This window comes from Arvicola amphibius, chromosome 3 (assembly GCF_903992535.2).
Source record: "Arvicola amphibius chromosome 3, mArvAmp1.2, whole genome shotgun sequence".
In the NCBI taxonomy this organism is placed as follows: Eukaryota; Metazoa; Chordata; class Mammalia; order Rodentia; family Cricetidae; genus Arvicola; species Arvicola amphibius.
Genome location: NC_052049.1, coordinates 87392037 through 87408570, shown reverse-complemented (window position 1 = coordinate 87408570; position 16534 = coordinate 87392037). Strand labels below are relative to the sequence as shown.

The 16534-nt window shown below is 40.3% G+C and overlaps 1 protein-coding gene across 1 annotated transcript in view; it reads left to right on the top strand.

Annotated features, from left to right (window-relative positions):
- The window catches only part of Muc16 (mucin 16, cell surface associated), a 185925-nt gene that overhangs the window by 151757 nt on the left and 17634 nt on the right, over positions 1 to 16534 (top strand). Inside the window, exons 66-69 of the mRNA XM_042054693.1 lie at positions 5684 to 5749; positions 6443 to 6558; positions 6656 to 6714; positions 6846 to 7018. Of these exons, the coding sequence (XP_041910627.1) occupies positions 5684 to 5749; positions 6443 to 6558; positions 6656 to 6714; positions 6846 to 7018 (414 nt within the window). The remainder of the gene's footprint in view (positions 1 to 5683; positions 5750 to 6442; positions 6559 to 6655; positions 6715 to 6845; positions 7019 to 16534) is intronic.

Genomic DNA, 16534 nt, shown 5'->3' with positions numbered 1-16534 from the left:
AGCTATGTATGTCTTTCTTAGCAGCTAGTGGGGTCATGGTACTAGACTCAGGATGGATCTATAAATGAGAATGGAAATCACTGGAAGATGAGTTGAGTGCCCATTGTAGGGTTGCATTCTTTTGCTGTGATAGTCTACAGCAACTTGAAAAAGTATGAGTTTATTTCACTTGCAAGTCCATGTCACAGTATACACTTAAGGAAATCAAGTAAAAATTCATGGCAAGAACCAAGAGCAATGGCCTAAAGCAGACAACAGGGGGAACACTGATTACTGGTTTGCTTTCAGTCTCATGTCAGCTACCCTTCTTGTTCATACACAAGCTTACTTGCCTGATAGTGGTATTGCTTATAGTGGATTGGATCTCCTACATAAAAGGAGCAATCAAGAAAATGTCCTATAGGTCCTGTAGATGTGTGCACAGTCAATTTGATGAAAGCAATTCTTCCATTCTTATCCCCATGTGTGACTACTAGACAACGAATATTAGTCACCACAGGTATCAAATCTTCAACTGCAACCCGGACGCAGACATACACATGATACCATAGGTGGTTATGCACTATAGATGATCCCAGTGTGAGTTTTCATTTCAGAAAGATGCTCCTAGTGATCCAGAAAGAGAACATCTTTATACATTGTATCCGATGAGTTTACAGGAATTGTGTGCTGGTCATAAGACCTGTGCTAGAATGAAGAGAGAATTGACATGAGGAATGCTAAGAGAAGGTGATTTGTATTGTGGGGTTAAGAAGCCAAATAAAAACGGAAAAAAATAAGGTGTCCATTTTCTGTTTTTCTACTATTTCTGGGCCTGTGACCCATCCTGCTGTGAATGTAGTTAATATATCTAGTGACACTCCTTTGGGGAAAATTGATTTTCCCTTTCTTAGCTGGTTCTTATTGCAGTTTCTTGGTAAGGGGTCTACTTCCATTTTTCAGTGCTGTCATTTCCTGGTTTGAACTTGTACAGCTCAAAGCACTATAGATGACTCTAAGGATATAGTATCTTTTAGATACAAAAGGGATGGTACACATATGAACTCACAGAGACTGTGGCAATTGTATTATTCTTACCAGCTTAAAAATACTGTATAAATGTACCATATTTTTATTATTTGTCCACCAGTTTGTGGGCATCTAGACTGTTACAATTTTCTAGATATTGTGACTAGAGCAGCAATAAACATGGACATGCCTGTCTTTTAATAGTAATGTATAGACTCCCTTGAGTGTATGCACCAGAATGGTAACACTGGATCTGATAGTAGGTCTATTTCTAGCATTTTAGGCCCTGTCACACTTATTTCTGTGGTGGATATACTCCAACTAGAAATGAATAATTGTTGCTGTTTCCCCACATCTACCAACATTTGTAATAATTTTGTTCTTGTGTGGTTGTATTTTTTATTCTTAGCCATTATTATAGGAATAAGATAAAATTTTAAAGAAGTTTTAAAAATTATTTTTTACTGATACCTGGTCTTCTTGATCGTTTTTCTAAAAAATATCTGCACAATTTGTCTTTCCTTTTGTGAGAATTTTCAAGGTCATGCCTCAATTTTTATTGGGTTGTTTTCTTGGTGGTTAATTTATAATTTATTTATATATTCTGACACTAACTCTCTGTCAGATATTTAGCTGATGGAGATTTTTGCCATTCTGTTTGAAACTAGGTTGCTCAAACAGTGCTATTTTTTTCTCTAGAGAAGTTTTTTGATTCACAAGGACATGTGTATAAATTCATAATCTTTAAGACTCTGTTATCCAAGGTCTGTGAAGAATTTTGATGGGATTTTAGTGGGGATTGCATTGAATCTATAGATTGCTTTTGGTAAAATTGCCATTTTTACTATGTTAATCCTCCCAATCCAAGAGCAAGGGAGATCCTTCCATTTTCTGGTATCCTCTTCAATTTCTTTCTTCAATGACTTAAAGTTCTTGTCAAATAGATCTTTCACTTCCTTGGTTAGAGTTACTCCAAGATAATTTATGCTATTTGTGGCTATCGTGAAAAGTGATGCTTCTCTGATTTTCCTCTCTGCTTCTTTATCCTTTGTGTATAGGAAAGCAACTGATTTTTTGGAGTTGATCTTATATCCTGTCACATGACTAAAGGTGTTTATCAGCTGTAGGAGTTCTTTGGTAGATTTTTTGGGGTTGCTTATGTACACTATCATATCATCTGCAAATAACGGAAGTTTAACTTCTTCCTTTCCAATTCGAATCCCCTTGATCTCCTTATGCTGTCTTTTTGCTATTGCAAATCTGGATTGCATGAAATGAAGAAAGCCAGGGGAGCACCAGAAAGTGTGCATGACTTCGGTTGTCCAGTGAACAGCTGCTTCAAGATCTCACTGCCTTGACTTTCCCCCTGTACTGTGGGATAAAATATTCTCTTTCTCCTTTAAGTTTCTTCTGTTGGTGTTTTATCACAGCAACAGGAGAGGAAATTAAGAAACTTTTAAGTAGAAAAGACTTCTCCCCTAACACCAAACTCAAACACTTAATGAAAGAGAAGCACAGAAACATAAAAATAAACCTTCAAACAGTTCAAAGTAAGAAGTTATGATGCATTAGAAATTTATCCTTCCTTATCCACTGCTGCACTGTCTATGAAGTCAACTAACAGTGAGTGAAACATATTAAGAGTAAACACTGTCTCAGTATTGAACTCTACAGATCGTAGCTTTTCTTGGCATGAAGGTAATTAAAGATACAATGGAGTAACTGTTTAAATAGCAATTACATTGTATTAGATACTATAAATAATCTATAGCTGACTTAGATCTTCATAGTTTAAATACTATACCACTTTCTAAAAGGAGGCTGAGCTTTCAGGGATATGGGTATCTAAAGGGAGTCTGAGAACCAATCTGCTCATAGGACAGGGCAGCTCTGATTACTAGAGAGATGACCAAAAACAATCTATTACCTTGGACTGATAAATTCCAATTTTGAATAACGTACACTACAACCCTGGGTGGAAATTTTCCCAAATACACACAGGAATTTCGCTTGTGGAGTCCTGTTCTCTGGACACGACATAGCCATTGTCCTCCTGAACTCCCATCAGCTGTGGTCACCTGAAGGTGACCTGAACAGCAGTAGGAGCATTTCCTTTCTGTCATACAGTGGGAGAGGACATGTGATGTACAGGCAGTTTGTGGTTGTTAGCTGGGAAGAGTTCGGGAGGCTCTATCACCCCTCAAATGGGTGCCATGAGAGAGCTTTTCCTGATTTAGCTTCCAGTAGGTTGTCATGGAAATATAAGTAATTCCTAGTAAAGTCTGTATTTCAGCAAGCTGCATTATGGTTGGTTTTGGGTTTTCAGTGGGCCTTGTCTGGAGTAAGCAGGCATTTGTTGAGGTCTCCTCAGGAAATGGTCACAGGACAATTTCCAAACAAGGCCAGAATCTTAAGTACCCTAGGTTTGACATTCTGATTTATTACATTGAGTTTATACCTCTGGGTTTTGCAGCTTCCTTGGTTTTTCTTTGTTTTATGCCTGTACTCTTCTGTTTGAAGGATTTTCCAGTTCAGACGTTGAAAGGCTACAAGAGGCTACTTCCCAACTTAGTCCTATTACAATTTCATTAATATCTGAGGTTAGTTTATGCTATTACTAAGAAGCTTTTGGTTGAATATAGAGAAAAATAAACAAGTTTACCTGATGTGTCAAAAGTCTAAATGAATGTAGTTTAATTAAACCACAAAGAACTATGGGTTCATAGTCAGTTTTGAAGAGAAAAGTTCTACAAAAGCAATGTAATTAAAATGCTCTATATTCCATGTGTTTTATAAGATTGTATTCAAGAATAAAAGTTATCTTTAATTAGTTAAAAAAAAAGAACTTCAAGCACAATATTGAAGAGATATGGAAAGAGTGGACAGCCTTGTCATGTTCCTGATTTTAGTGGAATGGCTTTGAGTTTCTCTCCATTGAATTTAATGTTAGCTGTCAGCTTGCCGTAAATAGCTTTTATTATATTTAGGTATGAACCTTGTATCCCTAACCTCTCCAAGACCTTTATCATATAAGGGTGTTAAATTTTGTCAAATGTTTTTTCAGCATCTAATGAAATAATCATATGGTTTTTTCTTTCAGTTTATTTATATGATGGATTACATTGATAGATTTTTGTATGTGGAACAAGCCCTGCATTTCTGGGATTAAGCCTACTTGATCATAGTGGATAATTTTTCTAATGTGTTCTTGGATTCGGTTTGCCAGTATTTTATTGAGAATTTTTCGTTGATGTTCATGAGTGAGATTGGCCTGTAATTCTCTTTCTTGGTTGAGTCTTTGTGTGGTTTTGGTATCAGGGTAACTGTGGCTTCATAAAAGGAATTTGGCAATTCCTCTGCTTCTATATTGTGAAATATATCCAGGATTTTTCCCAAAAATTGTTTCTTGTGCCGATAAGTTCAGTGTATTCCCCATTTTCTCCTGAGCTACATTGAGGAGCCAGGAATTATTTAAAGGTTGCTTAATAGTTTGGAGTTGAGTTATAGGTGTGCAGTGGCCTCTCATCATTACCTTTCTAGCTGTCCACTCGTCCATGTTTCTAGCTATTCCTGCAAACTTCTCACATTTCTATCAATCCATCTATCCTTTGAACCATCCATCCATCTGTCCATCTGTTTATCCATCCATTCATCTATCCATTCTCTTACCTACTTATTTAAATTTCATTAGTTTCTTCTTTTTCTCCTTCCTTCATGCATGTTTGTGTTTATTCACATATTCACATTCATTGACAAGCTCAAACTACTGTCCATATTCCAGTTCATACTACTTCTTTATCCATTCATACATGCATCCACCTGACCTTTCACCAGACACATTCCTCCCTATATATTCATATATTCATCACATGTATGATCACTAGCTTTACTATCAACTGTTACCTATCATTCAGACCATTCAGTTTTTTTATACACCTATGTCTTCTGCTTCCTTAGCTTTAAGCATGCACTTTCTCTCTTTTGTTATTCTCTGACCACAGATACCAATTCATTCATGAATCCATGCATGCAGTACTTATCTACCCATCCATCCACCTACCCATCTATTCAATTTTCCTCTACTCATCTATATAAGAATGCTATAATCTGCTCATTGGTGCATGCGTGCGCACACACACACACACACACACACACACACACACACACACACATCCTCACACACTTGGTAACCCACCATCAAGTTCATTCACTTAGTTGTTGTCTCTTCTCTACAAGATTCCACATAAATGACATATCTTTTTTGATTCTTATTGAATTACTACAGTCCTACTTTTATGTATTTTCCTTCTATCCATCTATTTTACCTTTATGCTTTTTATTCTCCTAGTTCATCAGTGTTCTTTACTCAAGCACTATATTGATTACTAATCTCAATATCTTGAGTTAATTCTGGTCATAGTATAATTTCCTTCTCCACACACAGTCACTCTTCAGTTTAGCTCGTGGTTTATCTGTGAATGGTTGTTCTGCCTCTAATCATAGCTAAAAAAATTTCTCTCACTATGGACAGCCTTGTTGTATTTAGAAGGGGAAGGTTTTTGTAGGAATATTCCTCCCGAGCAGAATCTCTAGGATGAGTAAAAACAATCCAGATAAATGAAGTATGAAATATTCTTGAAAATGAGAATTTTAGCAATAACAATCCTTTCCACAGCTCGTGTGCCAGCCACCACTACCCTACCAACTCCATCTGCATCTCTGCATCCAGAACCTACCACAGGTATCTTGAGAACTTTTGATTAGATATCTTGTCCCACACTTTTACCACGTGTCTTCCAGATATATCTAGGAAACCAGTATGTGAAGTATCAGGGTCATGTTCATATGTGCAAAGATCAGACTAACAAGACCACATGCCTGGTGGTAGTGCTGTTCATAGTTAACTGGTTCTTCTACATCAAATAGCAAAAAAAAATAAGTTCCATAGATAGGTCCACTGTCAATGTGATAGAAGCAATTCTTTAATTCTTATTCCCATGTATGACAATTTAACAATAATCACTAGCCACCACAAGTGTCAATCTTCAATTACAACCTGGACACAACAATACACATGGATTCATGGGTAGTAATGCATTATAGATCATCCCAGTGTGAGTTTTCATTTAACAAAGATGCTCCTAGTGATTCACATAGAGAACATCTTTAGACATTGCATTCAATATGTTTGCAGGAAGTATGTGCTGGTCATAAACTAAGACCTATGCCAGAATGAAGAGAGAATGAATGTGAGGAATGCTAAGAGAAGGTGATTTATGTGCTATGGGGTGAAGAAGTTGTGTAGGTTCTGACCTGATTGGAAATGTTGCAATATGGTGGGAGACTGAAAGAGAAGCCAAACTGGTGAGAACAGGGTTTCACTCTGGCACCAAGCAAATTCTCAGTTGTATCTCTCCTCTTCCTGCAGCTATAGGGCACCATCTAAAAACCCTCACAATCAACTTCACCATAACCAACCTTCCATATTCACCAAATATGAGCAATGATTCAGCTCTGTTCAGCTCAACTGAGAGTTTCCTCCAGTACCTGGTGAGACCCTTATCCTAACAGCCTGACAGAGGTTGATCCCATATGACTCCTTTGTCCAACACCTGCTTTCATTTCCCTCCTCCTTCCCCATCCACAGCTTGGACACGTGTTCCAGAATGACTCCTTCAACTCCATTTGCAGACTGGATTCCCTCCGGTGAGTCTCCTTTCTGTCCCTTTGCAAGGAATGAACACTGCTCATTGTGACCATTCTCATTCCTCCTTCTTCACTCTGGTTCTCATCTACACTATGACTGTTCTAAAGGCTCCACACTCCTCTCTTTTTAGGCCTAAGAAGAATGGAACAGCCACTGGTGTGGATGCCATCTGTGCTTACAACCATGACCCTGCACATCCTGGGATGGACATCAAAGAGTTGTACACAGAGCTGAGAAATCTAACTCAGGGAATCACCCAGCTGGGTAACTACTCCCTGGACAAGAACAGTCTGTATGTCAATGGTGAGTCTTCTCTGTGGTTTGCTATGGAATGTCCCAGGCATCCTTTATTTTTCTTACCTCTCTCAGTATTATTGCTAGCACTGTCTACACCAGTTCATTCTATTTTCTTAGTACCTTGTTTTAAGAATCTAAGAAGCACACACACAGAGCATGCAAGGAAGTGTGGTTGTTATTTTCATATTATGGACACAGTCAGGAACCAGAGGGATAACAATATGTTTCCTGAGCTTCCTTTCTACTTCTATTTGAATTCAGGAATATATTCCAATGTTTATAGTACTTATATTTAATTATACTGGTTTTTCTATTCTAATTAACAAGATATAGACTCTTGCTTGCACATATGTCCAGAGTATTGTCAGTTCAATGACTCTATTCCTTGTCAATTGCCAAGTCATTTTAATCATAATAGGCTATGATATGGGCTAGGAGATATAATGTATCTATATTACTTGGAATTTAACAAAAATGCGAATAAAGCATAGAAATGAAAAGGCACTTGCCTGTTCCTACACTTAGTTTGAAGCAATTGATGTTGTGTTATGTTGCTTTTATATCCAGTCTGTTTCACAAAGACATTGAAAGGGTTTGTATACAATTTCAACCCTCTTTTTATTTTCTATTCAGCATTTAATATAAACCTTGTGACTTATACAAAGAACAAATAAACTTTCATCCTTATCTTTTTCTAGTAGAAACTGCAGTGGGGGTACACACTCTTTTTGTTTGATTTTTGTAATCCTCCTCCTAATTATCATCACCATTATCATCATCACCATCTTTTATGCCCTAGCAATGCTTCAGTATATATGAACAACCTATTTATGGTGGTTCTCTAGTTGTTCCTATTCTGGGAAGTCCTAGATGCTTGTGTTATTGTCATACCCAAGGTTCTACAGTCTTCCTTTATGCTGTCGATCCAGCATTTTGGGGACCTTATTGTTTGCCTTATCCCATGCACTCCTCCAAGCAATGCTATCTTCAGGTATCTGCCACCTTTCATTCTTATAACATGGCCAAAGTATCTAAAGCACTGTTCCATATCCTGTAGTTTACTTCTGTCTACAGATAGAGATGTTTCTTAATGTCATCGTAGCACACCCTATCTCTTCCTAAGAAACCTTCTTGGAAATGCCATCTCAAACACATTCAACTGCTCTTCTGAGGAGCGTTTCATTGTCCAGGTTTCAGAGTTATAAAGAAGACAGCTCAAACTTGTCTCATATGCTTGTAATTTTGTTGTTGTTATGTCATTTGCTGCCAAACGTTTCTTAGTGCCTGCAATGTAGCCCTCTCCATCCTTATCTGCCTCTTGAGGTCTGAAATGGTTCTCTTTTGAACCAAGGTTACCTCCCAAATAGACAAAATTGACTGTTTGTTTGAAGTTCTGATTCATAATTACAATGTTAATATCCTGTGTGCCCTTCTCAAGTTTCGTATCTCAGTCTTCTCCATGTTTACTTTCATATCAAGGTTTTCACTGACTTTCATCACTCTATTTACCATGACCTGCAGCTCATTTAGACTTTCAGCAAGCAGTGCTATGTTGTCAGCCAAATGCAAGTTATTGATTCACACACCACCTATCTGCACGCCTGTCTCCTCATCCTCCAGGGCTGTTGTTATTATTATTCCAGGAATATATTAAATAGTAGTGCTGAAAGGATGCATCCTTGCAACACTTCTATGATTGTCTTAAACTGATCACTTAGTTCTCTACAGCCTTTGACTGATGCAAAAGTATCTTTATAGGTATTTTCTGATATTCTTATGATTTTTATCTGGGTACTTATAGAACCCCATTGTTTCCTAAAGTACTTTCCCCCAAATGCTGTTCAAAGCCTTCCTGTAGTCAATGTAACAGATGTACAAGTTTTTTCTAATTTTTTTTGTATTTTCTTGCTAGTTGTCCTAAATTGAAGATCTGATCAATTGTGCTCCTGTAAGCTCAAATTTACACTGGGCCTGTGCTAGAATTTACTCTGTTCTCTACTTAATCCTTTGCAGAATAATGAAGAAGACAATCTTACTATTATGGCACAACAAACTAATGCCCCTATAATTTGAGCAGTCTAGATTGTCCTTTTTTTTTTACATCTTTATTTTTTTTTCTCATGGTTTATTTTTTTTATATTTAAAAATTTCCATCTCCTTCCCTCCTCCTCCCCCCTCCCTCCGCTCCTCCTCCCCCTTCCCTCCTCTCCTTCTCCCCCTTCCCTCCCCTTCCCTCCACCCATACCTCCCCTCCCTCCCTCTCAAGGCCAAGGAGCCATCAGGGTTCCCCACTCTATGCTAAGTCCAAGGTCCTGCCAACTCCCCCCAGGTCCAGGAAGGTGATCGACCAAGCTGAGAAGGCTCCCACAGAGCCCGTCCATGCAGAAGAATCAGAGCCCAGCGCCATTGTCCTTTGCTTCTCAGTCAGCCCCCGCTGTTGGCCACATTCAGAGAGACGGGTTTGGTCGCATGATCCATCAGTCCCATTCCAACTGGAGTTGGTGATCTCCCTTTAGTTCTGTCCCACCGTCTCCATGAGTGAACGCACCCCTCACGTTCCTGACTTTCTCCCTCATGTTCTCGCTCCTTCTGCTCCTCATCAGGACCTTGGGAGCTCAGTCCAGTGCTCCAATGTGGGGCTCAGCCACCTTCCCCATCTGTCGCCAGCTGGAGGTTCCCTCACAGTCCTGACTTTCTTTCTCATGTTCTCTCTCCTTCTGCTCCTCATCAGGACCTTGGGAGCTCAGTCCAGTGCTCCAATGTGGGGCTCTGTCATTTTCTTCATCTATCGTCAGGTGGAGGTTCTATGGTGATATGCAAGAAATTCATCAGTATGGCTATAGGAACTGGCCTTTTCAGGCTCCCTCTCCTCAGCTGCCCAAGGAACTAACTGGGGGCATCTCCCTGGAAACCTGGGAACCCCTCTAGGGTCAAGTCTCTTGACAACCCTCAGGTAGCTCCTTAAATTCAGCTATATGCTTCCCTGCTCCCATATCCACCCTTCCTATATCCCAAGCACCCCATTCCTCCGAGCTCCCCCCATTCTCCCCTTCACACTTTTCTCTCCCCATCTTCCCTTGGCCCAGTCTCGCCCAACCCTCAAGTTCCCAATTTTGCCAGGCGATCATGTCTACTTCCAATATCCAGGAGGATTACTATATCTTTTTTTGGGAGTTCACCTTATTATCTTCTCAAGGATCCCAAATTTATAGGCTTGATGTCCTTTAATTATGGCTAGAAACCGATTATGAGTGAGTACATCCCATGTTCATCTTTTTGGGTCTGGGTTACCTCACTCAGAATAGTGTTTTCTATTTCCATCCATTTGCCTGCAAAATTCAAGATGTCATTGTTTTTTACCGCTGAGTAGTATTCTAGCATGTATATATTCCACAGTTTCTTCATCCATTCTTCCACTGAAGGGCATCTAGGTTGCTTCCAGGATCTGGCTATTACAAATAATGCTGCTATGAACATAGATGAGCATATGCTTTTGTAGTATGATTGGGCATCTCTTGGGTAGATTCCCAATAGTGGAATTGCTGGGTCCTGGGGTAGGTTGATCCCGAATTTCCTGAGAAACCGCCACACTGCTTTCCAAAGTGGTTGCACAAGTGTGCATTCCCACCAGCAATGGATGAGTGTACCCCTTACCCCACAACCTCTCCAGCAAAGGTTATTATTGGTGTTTTGGATTTTAGCCAATCTGACAGGTGTAAGATGATATCTCAAAGTAGTTTTGATTTGCATTTCCCTGATAGCTAGGGAGGTTGAGCATGACCTTAAGTGTCTTTTGGCCATTCGAACTTCTTCTGTTGAGAATTCTCTGTTCAGTTCAGCGCCCCATTTTTTAATTGGGTTAATTGGCATTTTACAGTCTAGTCTCTTGAGTTCCTTATATATTTTAGAGATCAGACCTTTGTCAGTTGCAGGGTTGGTGAAGATCTTTTCCCAGTCAGTAGGCTGCCTTTGTGTCTTAGTGACAATGTCCTTTGCTTTACAGAAGCTGCTCAACTTCAGGAGGTCCCATTTATTCAATGTTGCCCTTAATGTCTGTGCAGCTGGGGTTATGCGCAGGAAACGGTTCCCTGTGCCCATTTGTTGTAGAGTACTTCCCACTTTCTCCTCTATCAAGCTCAATGTGTTCAGATTAATATTGAGGTCTTTAATCCATTTGGACTTGAGTTTTGTGCATGGTGATAGATATGGATCTACTTTCATTCTTCTACAGGTTGACATCCAGTTATGCCAGCACCATTTGTTGAAGATGCCCTCTTTCTTCCATTGTGTACTTTTGGCTCCTTTATCAAAAATCAGGTGTTCGTAGGTTTGTGGTTTAAGATCCGGGTCTTCTATACGATTCCATTGGTCAACTTCTCTGTTTTTATGCCAATACCAAGCTGTTTTCAATACTGTAGCTTTGTAATAGAGTTTGAAGTCAGGGATGGTAATGCCTCCAGAAGTACCTTTATTGTATAAGATTTTTTTGGCTATCCTGGGTTTCTTGTTTTTCCATATAAAGTTGATTATTGTCCTCTCAAGATCTGTGAAGAATTTTAATGGGACCTTGATTGGGATTGCATTGAATCTATAGATTGCTTTTGGTAGAATTGCCATTTTTACTATGTTGATCCTCCCAATCCATGAGCAGGGGAGATCCTTCCATTTTCTGGTATCCTCTTCAATTTCTTTCTTCAAAGACTTAAAGTTCTTGTCAAATAAATCCTTCACTTCCTTGGTTAGAGACACTCCCAGATATCTTATGCTATTTGTGGCTATTGTGAAAGGTGATACTTCTCTGATTTCCCTCTCTGCTTCCTTATCCTTTGTGTATAGGAGGGCGACTGATTTTTTGGAGTTGATCTTGTAACCTGCCACGTTACTGAAGGAGTTTATCAGCTGTAGGAGTTCTTTGGTGGAGTTTTTGGGGTCGCTTATGTATACTATCATATCATCAGCAAATAATGAAAGTTTAACTTCTTCCTTTCCAAATTGAATCCCCTTGATTCCCTTATGTTGTCTTATTGCTATCGCTAGAACTTCAAGCACTATATTGAAGAGATAAGGAGAGAGTGGACAGCCTTGTCGTGTTCCTGAATTTAGTGGGATAGCCTTGAGTTTCTCTCCGTTTAATTTGATGTTAGCTGTCGGCTTGCTGTAAATAGCTTTTATTATATTTAGGAATGACCCTTGTATCCCTAATCTCTCCAAAACCTTTATCATAAAAGGGTGCTGAATTTTGTCAAATGCTTTTTCAGCATCTAATGAGATGACCATGTGGTTTTTTTCCTTCAGTTTATTTATATGCTGGATTACATTGATAGATTTTCGTATGTTGAACCAGCCCTGCATCTCTGGGATGAAGCCTACTTGATCATAGTGGATAATTTTTCTAATGTGTTCTTGGATTCGGTTTGCCAGTATTTTATTGAGAATTTTTGCGTCAATGTTCATGAGTGAGATTGGCCTATAATTCTCTTTCTTGGTTGAGTCTTTGTGTGGTTTAGGTATCAGGGTAACTGTAGCTTCATAGAAGGAATTTGGCAGTGACTCTTGTGTTTCTATATTATGAAATACCTTAAGGAGTATAGGTATTAGGTCTTCTTGGAAGTTCTGGTAGAATTCCGCATTGAAACCATCTGGTCCTGGGCTCTTTTTGGTGGGGAGGTTTCTGATAACAGTTTCTAATTCTTCGCGACTAACAGGACGATTTAGAGCATTTACCTGGTCCTGGTTTAATTTGGTATATAGTATTTATCTAAAAAACTGTCCATTTCTTTTACATTTTCCAATTTTGTGGCATACAGGCTTTTGTAGTAAGATCTAATGATTCTCTGAATTTCCTCTGTGTCTGTGGTTATGTCCCCCTTTTCATTTCTGATCTTATTAATTTGCGTGTTCTCCCTCTGCCGTTTGATTAGTTTGGCTAAGGGTTTGTCAATCTTGTTGATTTTCTCCAAGGACCAGCTTCTTGTTTCATTGATTCTTTGGATTGTTTTCTGTGTTTCTATTTTGTTGATTTCTGCCCTCAGTTTGATTATTTCCAGTCTTCTACTTCTCCTAGGTGAGTCTGCTTCTTTTTTTTCCAGCGCTTTCAGGTGTGCTGTTAAGTCACCAATGAGTGCTTTCTCCGTTTTCTTTAAGTGGGCACTTAGTGCTATGAACTTTCCTCTTAGCACTGCTTTCATTGTGTCCCATAGGTTTGAGTATGTTGTGTCTTTGTTTTCATTAAATTCAAGAAAGACTTTAATTTCTTTCTTTATTTCTTCCTTGACCCAGGTGTGGGTCAGTAGTTGACTGTTCAGTTTCCATGAGTTTGTGGGCTTTCTGGGGGTAGCATTGTTGTTGAATTCTAATTTTAATCCATGGTGATCCAATAAGACACAGGTGGTTACTAATATTTTTTTGTAACTGTGGAAGTTTGCTTTGTTACCAAGTATATGGTCAATTTTCGAAAAGGTTCCATGAGCCGCAGAGAAGAAGGTATATTCTTTTCTATTTGGGTGGAATGTTCTATAGATGTCTGTTAAGTCCATTTGGTTCATTACCTCCATTAAGTCTTTCAATTCTCTGTTAGGTTTCTGTCTGACTGACCTGTCCATTGGTGAGAGAGGAGTGTTGAAGTCTCCAACTATTAGTGTGTGTGGTTTGATGGCTGCCTTGAGTTCTAGAAGTGTTTCTTTTACATAAGTGGGAGCTTTTATATTAGGGGCATAGATATTCAGGATTGAGACTTCATTCTGATGGATTTTTCCTGTTATGAGTATAAAGTGTCCCTTTCCATCTCTTCTGATTGATTTTAGTTTGAAGTCAATTTTGTTGGAAATTAGTATGGCCACACCCGCTTGTTTCTTAGGGCCATTTGCTTGATAAACCTTTTCCCAACCCTTTACTCTGAGTAGGTGTCTGTCTTTGTGGTTGAGGTGTGTTTCTTGTAAACAGCAAAATGTTGGATTCTGTTTTCGTATCCTGTCTCTTAGCCTGTGCCTTTTTATAGGTGAATTGAGTCCATTGATATTAAGTGATATTAATGACCAGTGGTTGTTAACTTCAGTCATTTTTAGTAGTAGAGTTTGTGTGTTTCCCTTCTTCTAGTTGTGCTGGTGAAGGGTCGCTAGATGCCTGAGTTATTGTGGGCATTGTTGGACTCCTTGGTTTGTGATTTTCCTTCTATTACTTTCTGCAAGGCTGGATTTATGGCTGCGTATTGTTTAAATCTGTTTTTGTCCTGGAATATCTTGTTTTCTCCATCAATGGTGAATGCAAGCTTTGCTGGGTATAGTAGTCTAGGCTTGCATCCATGTTCCCTTAGTGTCTGTAGCACATCTATCCAAGCTCTTCTGGCTTTCATGGTTTCCATTGAGAAATCACGTGTAATTCTGATAGGTTTCCCTTTATATGTTATTTGACCTTTTTCCTTTGCAGCTCTTAATATCTGTTCTTTATTCTGTATGTTTTGAGTTTTGATTATTATATGGCGTGGGGATGCTTTCTTTTGATCCAGTCTATTTGGTGTTCTGTAGGCTTCTTGCACCTTCATAGGAACATCCTTCTTTAGGTTGGGGAAGTTTTCTTCTATAATTTTGTTGAATATGTTTTCTGGGCCTTTGAGTTGTAATTCTTCTCCTTCTTCTACCCCAATTATTCGTAGGTTTGGTCTTTTCATGGTGTCCCAGATTTCCTGAATGTTTTGTGTTAAGAATTTGTTAGATTTGTTTAGTTCTTTAATCTGTGAGTTTATTTCGTCTATAGTATCTTCAGAGTCCAAGATTCTTTCTTCCATCTCTTGTATTCGGTTGGAAATACTTGTCTCTGAAGTTTCTGTTCGTTTACTCAAAGTTTCCATTTCCAGTCGTCCCTCAGATTGTGTTTTCTTCAATACCTCCATTTCATTTATCAGGTCTTGTACTGTTTCCCTTACCTGTTTGATTGCTTTTTCTTGTTTTTCTTGTTTTTTTTGGGTATCTTTGAGAGATTTATTTATTTCGTCTACCTTTTTGTTTGTCATCTCCATTTCTTTATGGCAGTTTTTTACCTCCTGTTTAAGGTCCTCTATTATTTTCATAAAGTACTGTTTAAGGTTGGATTCTTCTATATCTTCTGGGGTAGGGTGTTCAATTCTTGTTGTTTCGGGATGTCTGGATTGTGGTGATGTCATGTTGCCTTTCATGTTGTTGGAGGAGCTCCTGCATTGGTGCCTGCCCATCTCTTCCTTCAAAAGGAGCCTGGAGGCGTTTGGTGTCCTAGACCAATCTTTGCTGTGACTGAAACTGGTTGGATCTCCCCAGTGTCAGAGGAGGACCTATTCCTTGCGTCACAATCTGAAGAAGCCCGCACTCCCTTGCAGGAATCCCCAGACCTGCCTGGAAGCCAGAGTCTGACCCCTTTGGGTGGATGGCCTTAGAACAGGAGCAGGACACCTGAGAACACTAGGGAAAGCTTGGGAGACACAGGGACGGGAGAAACAGACACAAGCCTGCAGAGGGAAGTGGGGGTAGGGGGTCTGTGCTCTCTTCCAGGGCAGGTTGCCCCAGGGTCCTCATTCACTCACCAGTTCAGATGGAATGTCAGTGCACAGGATCAGGGATTCCAGGCAGCCCAGGGTCGCAGCCCAGACAAAAGGGCCAAGGTGGGGGCAGGGCGGGATGGAATACCACACAGCGAACCTGGCAGCACAATCTGAAGGAGCCCGCACCCCTCCGCAGGAATCCTCAGACCTGCCTGGAGGCCAGAGTCTGACCCCTTTGGGTGGATGGCCTTAGAACTGGAGCAGGACACCTGAGAACAACTAAGAAAATATCACTGGTGCTACTGTGTTGAGAGGTCAGCGAGGTATGAAAGTGCATCTCCAGAAGTCGTCATCAGGACTGCAGTGTCCCAAAGAATGATGGATCCTCTGGCAGACTGTCAGGTCCCCTTGCAGGCCAAGCAGCTCTCAGACAAAGGCCTACCTTGCCCCAGGCAGGCCAATGTAGGAGGGGACCTCCCACGGGCCTGGGTGCACTCAATTCCAGGTCCCCAGAGCCCAAACAGGCTGAGCTGTGGGATTTTGTGGCCCCAAAGATGGGAGGATGAGGCAGGGGGAGGGGGAAAGGATTCTGGGTGCAAGCTGGGAAGGGACAGGGAGAGAGAGGCATTATCCGGGGAGAATAACCCCTGCAGGAAGAGCAGGAAGTGTGCTGGTGGCAGGGGGAGTTGTGGAATGTCGGTGGTCCCTCTCCGGGCAGCTGCCGTGGTTCGGGCACTCACTCCTCACTCACCCCAAAGAATGATGGATCCTCTGGCAGACTGTCAGGTCCCCTTGCAGGCCAAGCAGCTCTCAGACAAAGGCCTACCTTGCCCCTGGCAGTCAAATGAAGGAGGGGACTTCCCACTGGCCTGGGTGCACTCAATTCCAGGTCCCCAGAGCCCAAACAGGGTGAGCTGTGGGATTTTGTGGCCCCAAAGATGGGAGGATGAGGCAGGGGGAGGGGGGAGGATTCTGGGTGCAAGCTGGGAAGGGACAGGAAGAGAGAGGCGGTA